Source organism: Leuciscus leuciscus (genome assembly GCF_965113295.1).
Source record: "Leuciscus leuciscus genome assembly, chromosome: 23".
Taxonomy (NCBI): Eukaryota; Metazoa; Chordata; class Actinopteri; order Cypriniformes; family Leuciscidae; genus Leuciscus; species Leuciscus leuciscus.
Window position 1 is genome coordinate 19137395 of NC_138747.1, and position 10481 is coordinate 19147875.

Genomic DNA, 10481 nt, shown 5'->3' on the forward strand with positions numbered 1-10481 from the left:
TCGTTTAAACGCTTTTGGCTCTTCGGATCTCGACTTCTTGCGACACACCTTGAACAAAAGACAGGAAACAACGCGAAGCTGAAATTAAACCAATGGCAGCCTTTCAGAGGCGGAGTAAACAGAAGTTGCTGTAACGTTACTTCTTCAAAATGTCACTGTTCTGCGTCAAACCACGTGGGAACCGCCAAGTCCATTGTTAAAGTCATTTCACGAATTAAAGTTTTTATTAATTTTCCCTTCCTAAGTACATATCTCGAGACCAACCTGTGAGATGATGAAGCAGCAGGGCTCCAGTCCTCTTCAGGTGGGAATGATGGTTCTGTCGTCCTGCCCTGCTCACGAAAACCAACTGTACTTTTGTGTTTTCCCTCAGGTGTTTTGTGGCTCAACCCAGCCCTCTGAGAGAGAGAGAGAGAGAGAGAGAGAGAGAGAGAGAGAGAGAGAGAGAGAGAGAGAAAGAAAGAAAGAGAGAGAGAGAGAGAGAGAGAGAGAGAGAGAGAGAGAGAGAGAGAGAGAGAGAGAGAGAGAGAGAGAGAGAGTAGGCACAGGCTGTGACTCAAGACCTACGGACATGTCTACCTGGACTGGAATTTTTGGGCATCGTCTCTTTCTGTCTAGGTAGGCGGCACAAGGTTTTGAGACACAACCATACAGTGGAAAAACAGCCAGATGAACAAGGCTACTGCACATCTTTTATCATTTCACTTTCACTTAAGTATGTCAACAATATAAATATAAATTACATTGAATATCTATCTATCTATCTATCTATCTATCTATCTATCTATCTATCTATCTATCTATCTATCTATCTATCTATCTATCTATCTATCTATCTATCCATCAGTGGCGGCTCTTCAGGGGAGGCAATGGGAGACAGGCGATTTAATGTTAATAAAACTCCCAGTTATTAATTTCATTTCATCTCAGAATATTACTGAAGTAGGAACCACCGCTGCTCTTCCCCTAATGTGCCGAATCTGCCGATGTAATTACAGTCGTTCAGAAACTGTGCTGAAGTGAGTCTGGGGAGCAGGAGAAGGGAGGGGGATGCAAATCCAGAGCCGGGGACTTGTGCCTCCGTTGGTGATAAACATTATCCAATCACCATCGAGTATTCCACTTTCAGCGGTTAGAGTGTTGAGAAAAACAGAGGAGGCTTGTTCCCTTTGGTATATCAACCAATCATTGCAGAGACGTAAATTACGTGACATTAGTTTGAACTTCTAGAGCTGATGGAGAATTAGAGATATTGAATTTGAATATTTTAATTTGAGCAGAAACTACAATGATGAAAAAGACAAAAATGAAGTAAGACACCATGCCTAATTGGTCATATAGTAACGTTATAGGCTAGCTATCAGCTTCGCTAAACGGCAAAACGTACTATTTTAACACGGACATTTAAAAGGACAGAAATATGAATTTTTTCTTCAAGTGCTAGGTGAGTAAAATTATATTTATAGTTTCATGCTTTCTATCTATCTATCTATCTATCTATCTATCTATCTATTTTAAAGCTTGGCTTATTTGTATCTGTCTGTTCTTTCTATCTGTTCTGTCACATTCTCGAGAATTACTGAAAGCTGTGGTACATTATGTCTGTAGCTGAAAATGAAATATACATTAACATTAGTGGAACATTAGACATTAACTATTTTCATTCACTGCTTTGCTCTGTATTCCCTGATTAAATCTAAGGTATAGGCTATCCCACAAAGTAGACTTTCTTCATGATTGGTAAGACGTGTCTTTTTACTAAACCTTATTACTGTCATTCATGTTACAGTCAAAACATCCAGAATTGCATACACCTAAGATAAGGGTAATTGATATATGTATGACAACAAGTAAGATGAACAGCACAGATAAGACACTTGAAATTATGTCGGGGTAACAGTTGCCCAGGATAACAGGTCAGTAAACTGACATCATTCAGTGGCATGTTTAATTAAAATTTAAATTCACCCCCAAAAATTTTAATATTTGTACTTGTTCATATTCAAGAAATATTGCAAAATAAAACCCACAAGTTGTGAGACAAACTGCAAAATTTGTACGTTTTAAAAACTAAAAATGAATCTAGGCTCGGGGTCAGGTATTATACATGACAACGATGCCCTGCAGTGACCAAAGCCCAGCCCAGTTTGAAGAAAGAAGTTTTAGTTTTGAAACATCTGGTTTCAGGTCATATGTCCAACTGGCACAGCTGGTTTAGGATGTCTTGAAAAGAAAGAACATGAAGAACTTTCTGCCTACGTCACAAACATGCATATAAATAGCACACATTGCAAAAAAAATCACTGGCACAGATTTCTTGAAGATCTAGTTTTTGATCTGTAACATAAATATTTCAAATACAAAAAAACTGTTTGTTCAACACTGTTGAAAAAAATCAGAAAATTGTAGAAATATAATTTGCTCATAGATTTAGAATAGACATGAGACAAATTCTATGCCTCAGTAAATGTGAAAACATTGTACTTTATTAAATTTTTTACAAAACAATTAAACAACTATTCTCATATAGGCCTAAACAAAAACACACACACATTTTTTTTATGTAAATTTCCATTAATCATATTCATCAAGCATATCCCAATTATCTTCATTACTCAAGAGATAAAGATTCTCCAAGTTTTTTAAAAAGCCGTTCTAATCTATCATAATATATTCTTATGTTTTTTTTTTACTTACTTTATACTTTAAAATAATTTAAACCCAAGGTCAATGATTGTGCCACTTAATAATTTGTCAAATATTTATTTCCATCTAGTGGTCACTAATAGTAATTACATTACTTCACAATTGTGCTCAGAGTGTTTATGGTTAGTTCTGATAGTAACTGATTATATGTAATCTGGATTACGTAATCAGATTTCAAACATTAAATTCTTGTAATTAGATTATATTATGTTAAATATATCATAATCAGACAGTTACTTTTTATTGATGACAAGATTACTCAACATTCACAAAATGGCAATAAATTATTCAGAATTCATTGATTCTCCCTAATTGTTGTTTTTATCTTTTTAAATGTTCTTTTCTAAAATTATATATATATTATAACTTGCTTGTTCAGAAAGTCTTCCAGTTTTGTGGAATTGCACACACAGACTAGTCAGGCCACACAGCATCAAATCAAATAGTTCATCTTTTTGTTAGTTAGTGTTTTATTTTGATTGTTTTTATTATAAAATTACTTTTTTTTAATTTTCTTTTAATTTTTTTTTTTAATTTGATTAATTATTTGCTTTTTAAAAAATCCCTCTGCAGTTCCTTCCCAAACCATAGTTTGGGAAACCCTGATAATGTAAAATGTAATGCAATTCATGTTGTTGATGCCAACAAAGGGAATCATTTTTCTTTCTCGTTGTATTTTTTATCATTATGGTACAAGATTATACTATTCAAATCAATGTTATAAACAAGTTAGGTCAAAAGTAATCTAGAAGTAATCAATAAAGTAATCAGATTACATTACCTAAAAATGTGTACAATTTTTATCATGTATTTTGTATTCAGTAATAGACTAGTACAATTTGTAAGTAATCCACACAGAACTGTTTTCCTGATTTTATTTACTTATCAATTTTAAGTAAAAAAAAAAAAAAGTAAAGATAAAACCTAATTATCTGCAACAAACTTGGCATCTTAAATCTGGCGTCTTCACAATGAATTCTAAACTTTTAGACAAATTTAAAAAACTATTATGAACAAATGTAATATTAACTTACATTGAGTTTTTTATATATATATATATATATATATTTAAAATATATTATAAGTTAGTGAAAAATATGGTCCAAATGTTCTATTTAGATGGTCTGAGAAAGTGTGAAGTTCCAGTCCTCATGTTTGAAGTTTTAAGCACAATGGAGTTTGGGGGTGTGTGGTGCTGGGCAGGGCAAAGGATGTGGCTCGATGTGGGACTGGACTTCACAGACTGATGCTCCTCCCACCACCAATGAAATCTTTCCTTTTAACTTAACACGACACGCACACACAGGCACACAAAAACAGACAACAGGGCCTACCAGACAAAATCAGGATATGACATCATGCACAGGAAGGGAAGCCAAGTAACTTTTCAGCTTGTTGTTTTACTGTATTCTTAACTGAGTTTTGGAGGGATAAGACCGGCTGATGAGTGGGAAAGGAAAAGAATCCTCACAAGACAATTTGGATTTTAACTGTTCCCTCTTGGAAAGAACAGGAGCCAGAGGAATTCTTTTCAAGTTTCCCACAACATTCCAAGTGTCTACAGCGGGACTAAAGCCAGATTCTTTAGGTAGGGACCTTAAAATCTCCAGTTTTACTTGATTTCTTTTCATTAATAAGATGCTACTTTTGTTTTCATGATCTGTGTTAATGTGGTAATGTCAGAGCTCATGTGCCGTGGGGGCTCAGAGAAAGCGTGATCAGACACGTCAGTGTTTGACGTGATTGTTGGAGGGGTGGACAAATAACTCCTCTGTCCTTTGGTTGCATATTGAATTAATTGAGTTCAAACCAACCTCTGCAACTGTGTCTATTATAACTATAACTGTGTCAAGTCTTTACTTTACTTGAGAAAGTGAAATGATATTTACACACGTTGGTTAGAAACGGGGATATGTCTATTTCATAGAATTGAAAAATATATAGAAGAGAGTAAATCAAGTAGGCTGTTTTAAGTGCCTTTTAATTGTGTGAAAATACTGTGATATGCATTATCAGTTACAGCAACAAATGCCAGAAACAGGCTTATGAGAACTCTAAAATGTTCCTGCAAAATATATATCAACATTGGCTATGAGAGGTATAAGAGAAACTTTAACAGTTTATCTAGTAACCAGGCTTTCTGTGAATACATATATGGGAGGAGAGAGAAAGAGAGAGGGAAAGAAAAACAAGACTTATCAAAAATAGACAAAGAAAGGATGGACTGAATCATGGATACACAGCCAGGACGTTAAATGAAAACAGAGAGGCAGGGTTTGATTGTACGGCTGAAGAGACACTCCGAAGAATCTCATTTCAGCCACTCGAACAAACTCAGGAAGTTATGAAAATGGTGATGTGGATAAAACAATGCAAATGGAAACTTAATGCATAGCCTAGAGATAATGAAATGAATTGTTTGCTTGTAGTGGTCTATTTATGGAGTTTATATGCATTACCATTCAAAAGTTTGGGGTCAGTACGTTTTTTTAAAGAAATTAATACTTTTGTTCAGCAAGGATTTAATAAATTGATCAAAAGTGACAGTAAAGACTTTTATAATGTTATAAAATATGTCTATTTCAAATAAATGCTGTTCTGTCATGACAACTCTCAGAGAGATTGGCATGGTAATGGCAATGTTAATGTATTTGGTCTTGGTGGAATAGATCTTCTACGCTGCTGCTGCAGAGCTTACCGAGACTTGCTAATGCCAATACATACATGACACACTGCTGTGAGCATGTAAGACATGCTGCTGCTGTATAATATAGCATGAATTACCCATAGCAGATCTATACAGGTGGAGCTGGGGAAGGTGGAGGGCTTCTGAAAGCGCGCTGCAGACTGCTAACAGCAACACTAACGGTATTTGTTTGAATGTTGAGCCGCAGCTCATTGGCCACTAATGCAAAAGCAACCAATCAGCTGCGCTAATGTAGATGAGTCGCTACCAAATGAGTTAAGGACCTATCAGCCTGCGCCATCTAGTGTTTCATGCCAGAACTCTGTAAATCTTTTAAAGGGATACTCCACCGTTTTTTCATATTATACTATGTTATTCCCTTAACTAAGACGAGTTGATACATACCTCTCTCGTCTCAGTGTGTGCACTTAATCGCTCTGGCGCGCAGTGACACTCTGATAGGACTGAGCTTAGCCCAGTATATTCAATGGTATCTGACAGCAATGAATTTAGAAGTGACCAAACACATCAATGTTTTCCCTATTTAAAAACAGTTACACGGGGGAAGTGGATCTGTGGGAAGAGGATCAGGCGTGACTTTTTACTGCGCCGAGTCGAATTACTCCCAAAAGTGCTATTCCGCCATACATTATAGTTATCCTTTTTAAGCCGCTTAGAAAAGCGCCATGTTTTATTTTGTCGCCATACTTGATCGTATAACTACTCGTGTAACTGTTTTTAAATAGGGAAAACGTTGATGTGTTTGGTCACTTCTAAATTCATTGCTGTCAGATACCATTGAATATACTGGGCTAAGCTAAGTACTATCAGAGTGTCACCGCGCGTCAGATGCGAGATGAGAGAGGTATGTATCAACTCGTCTTAGTTAAGGGAATAACATAGTTTAATAGGAAAAAACGGTGGAGTATCCCTTTAAACTTTATATTCATCAAAAAATTCTGAAAAAAATATATATTACAGAAATGTATAATATAATAATAGAAATATAATATATTCACCAGGGGTGGCATAAATTCGACCAACAACAATGTGACCGACTGATAGGGAGCTTGCCAAGACGCATGAAAGCTGTGATTGGAAATCACCAAATATTGATTTCTGAACTCTTCCTAAGTTAAAACATTAGTATTGTGTTGTTTAAAAATGAATATAAACTTGTTTTCTTTGCATGATTCACGGTCTGAAAACATGGCATATTTTTAGTAATTTTGAAAAGTAAAAGTAATCTTTGTAATCTTTTTGGGAAAAATTCTGCATTCTCTGCAAATAAATGCTCTAAATGCCAATGACAAATGTTGTCAGTAGTTTGTAGAATAAATCAAAAATGTTAATTTTACTCAAACAGATAAATATGCATATCAATAATAAATCCAGAGAAACTGCTAATTTTGCAGTGGCCTCTTATTTTTTTCCAGAGCTGTATATATATATATATGAGAGTCATTGCTTTACTGTCTTCTTCTCTCTAGAAACTTCCTTATCGGATGGGACGAGGGCCCAGGGAATCATAAGAGTCAACATTCACAACTGGCCAGATCCCGACTGGATCTGACTCCTCCATCACCCTGCTCAGTTCAGCAATGGCTCTGTGCTTGGGTCAGGTTTTCAGCAAAGACAAAACATTCCGGCCTCGAAAGCGTTTTGAACCCGGGACCCAGCGTTTTGAGCTGTACAAAAGAGCCCAAGCGTCTCTGAAATCAGGCCTTGACCTGAGGAAAGTGGTGCAGCTGCCCGACGGGGAGAACATTAATGACTGGATAGCTGTGCACGTGGTGGATTTCTTCAATCGAATCAACCTCATCTACGGGACCGTGAGCGAGTTCTGCACTGAGAAGAGCTGTCCCATCATGTCTGGAGGGCCACGATATGAATACAGGTGGCAGGATGGGGATCAATACAAGAGGCCCACCAAACTGCCTGCTCTTATATACATGAACCTCCTGATGAACTGGATCGAGTCACTCATCAATAATGAGGACATCTTTCCTACACGAGTAGGTCTGTGATGTCAAATGTGTTTTCCTGACATCTTCATTGCTGGGATAGGGCTACTAGTGCAGTCTGTTAGTGACGTGATGCTAATTTATTTTTTGTTATTTGCTAAATTAATCATTTGATATATTTTTAGGGGGCATAAAGTACAAAAAATATCAGGGTGCATAACTGTCCTAATATCATAATGAGGAAACATGCCATTAAAACAATGACATTCTTGAAAAGAAAACCTTAGAGAGAAAAAGAAAACCTTATAGTTTGGCATTATCTATTTTTATTATTATTTATTAGAAATATTTTTTTTTTAACAAAACTGCTTCACTGCTTATTAATATATTTGAAAAACCTTTGAGTTTATAGTGCAACCAACATGCAAACATTTTCAGGACTGCTGGCTGTATCAAGATCAAAAAGTCCCTCAAAATTATTATTCGACCTTTTTAATGACCCTAACATAATGATATTTTTATGAATTAATATTTATTTTTATAAAAATACCCTAAAATATATTTAACACATGTATATTCACAGTATGGGAAAATATGTTATTACTTCCTTATGGTTAAACCCCATTTTTAGAGTCATAAAACTTTTCAAAATATGAAACCAACATGAATACAAAGAGTACATTTCTGTGTTTTAAACTAGATTTTTTACAAGGTTTTCCTATCTTTTCAGACTCCTGCATTTGTGACCTTTTTATTGTTTCAGTAAGTAGCTTTGAAAACCTTAGCGTATTAATGCAAATGAAAAGAAATAGGACAAAAATATTTAGACAGAAATATCCAGTTAAGTTTCTCAGGAATTCCTGTATGATTTGTGGGGCCAGGGAACACAAGACACATACTTCTGTCTGGTAAAAAAAAAGAAAAGAAATATTGCTGGATAGAGTTACAGAAGCTATACTAGCACTGCCAACAATTCATAATTCCACAGGCTGAACTATTTGCTAAACCCCTTGAGAAATACTCAGTAGGCTTTTTCTCCTTAAATACCATTTGAATTTTCACATGGAAGAAAGTCACACAGCACAAGTCTACCATTTTGAAATGTGTTTATGATACAAAGCAATGTGATATGGCTGACACTGGTTTTCTTCTGTTTTTAGGAGTCCCTTTTCCAAAGAACTTTCAGCAGGTGTGCAAAAAGATTCTGAGTCGGTTGTTTCGGGTGTTTGTACATGTGTACATCCATCACTTTGACATGATCTGTAGTATGGGGGCTGAGGCTCACATCAACACCTGCTACAAACACTACTATTTCTTCATCTCTGAGTTCAGCCTAATCGACCACTCGGAGCTGGAGCCACTGGTGAGAGAGCTGCGCTTTCATTACTGTTATAGAGCAGAGGGGCATGAATGTTATGGACTGTCTCTCAATGAAGTAATAATAAATATTATTCACAAAATAATAAATTATGGTAGTGGCAATCAGTGTTGGGGGAAACACATACAAGTAACACGAGTTACGTAATCAGATTAGTAACGAGTAATGCAGTTAATACGTTCTCAAATGCAGTTACTTGTTCAAATAAGAAACACAAGTTACTTTGTTTTTTCCGTTTATTGACTGACACCTCTCCTGTCCCCATGTTGGGAGAAATCGGGAGAAAGTGCAGATGTGTAAACATGATGGTTATTGTAGTTCTAGACTAAATGTGAGCAGGAATTTACTCATCTCACTTGCACAAAAACACATTCATTATTCCTCAAAATGAATAAAAACAGTGAAATGCAAACTCAGAAAATTATGCAAACCAACAATAATTACATTTAAAATTACACAAATAAATATTTAGTCTCACTTTATTAACCATGTCTTTGCTGCTGACCTTTAATGGTCCAATTAAACCGTATCAGTAGGTAAAAAATTACTTTAGAGAAACATCACATTTTGTGTTCCTTTTCTTTTCTTTTTCTTTCTCTTGCATCATTCTGCAATCCAGAATGGCAGCACAACTGAAGAGTTTGAGCTGCACCCTCTACTGTACAGGCCTGATTTTGCATTTCCTTCAGCCTGAGGCTTATTCATTTTACTTTAATTTTTTTTTTACATTTGTATAAAAATAGGACTTTTGTTTTTTTGTTATAAAAAAACTAACAAGCCCAGCCCAGGTAAGAAAAGTAACACAAAAGTAGCGTAACACAATTAGTTTCTTTTTTAGGGAGTAGTAACACAAATATTGTAATGCATTACTTAAAAAAATTAAAATGAAAAAAACTTCCCTCAACACTGGTGGCTATTAGTGAATGCACTCAGTTTTAGCTAACTTGAAAATGTGGTATTTGTCCTGATAATTGGGTCTGTTCTGTCTTTACAGAAAGAAATGACAGAGAGGATCTGCCATTGAAAGATGTGGAGAATGGATGTGCATCCAAAAGCAACAAAAAAAACTTCAAACATTCAGGCCAAAAGAATAATGTACTTGAGGTCTGATCTAAGATCAGGCGAGAGCTGAGACTCACAAATGTGCTAAACTGCAATACAACTTTGCTTCAATATTTCTGAAATACTATGGGTCCAGCAATTCAATGTTCTAGAGACAGTAAATGTTTAAATTATATATCTCAGATTGTGCAGTATTGATATGAAATGATGCATTGATTGCTTGGTATTCTGCATACAGTTTTGAGCATTTCGCAATGTGACTTCAACGATACTTTAAAAATATTTGTCCCTGAGGGAAACTTGTCTTGAAATGGCATGTCTTAAACTTCTGCTGAGTTTGAGATGTTACATTGCTCTGTCGAGTCTGTGCCAGTGTGCAGGGGTGGAAGCCTTTGCTAGTATTTTTATTTAACCAGGGCATGTGCAGTAAAAAAAAGAAACTACACCATAGCTGGTGAATAATGAGGAATAGTACTCCACAGTATTGTTCTTATTTCAGGACATTTTGTTCTGAAAATGTGCTGTTTTTGCTTTTGTATTTTTGCATGCAAGTTAAAAATACAAACATTTTAAATGACTCTCTTCTTTTTCATTTTATTTCATTTTTTTTAAACTGGTTGGGAGAATACAAGCCAGAAGTTTCTCAAAACAATGAGATATCACTTTCAGACATTTCTTATACTTA

The 10481-nt window shown here is 35.5% G+C and overlaps 1 protein-coding gene across 1 annotated transcript; it reads left to right on the plus strand.

Annotated features, from left to right (window-relative positions):
• Positions 1 to 3986: 3986 nt before the first annotated feature.
• On the plus strand, positions 3987 to 10374 carry mob3c (MOB kinase activator 3C). The gene is made up of 4 exons (XM_082155363.1): positions 3987 to 4294; positions 6883 to 7411; positions 8517 to 8719; positions 9729 to 10374. The coding sequence occupies exons 2-4, from the start codon at positions 6994 to 6996 to the stop codon at positions 9756 to 9758; spliced, it is 651 nt and encodes a 216-aa protein (XP_082011489.1). The 5' UTR covers positions 3987 to 4294; positions 6883 to 6993; the 3' UTR covers positions 9759 to 10374.
• The last annotated feature ends 107 nt before the right edge of the window (positions 10375 to 10481 follow it).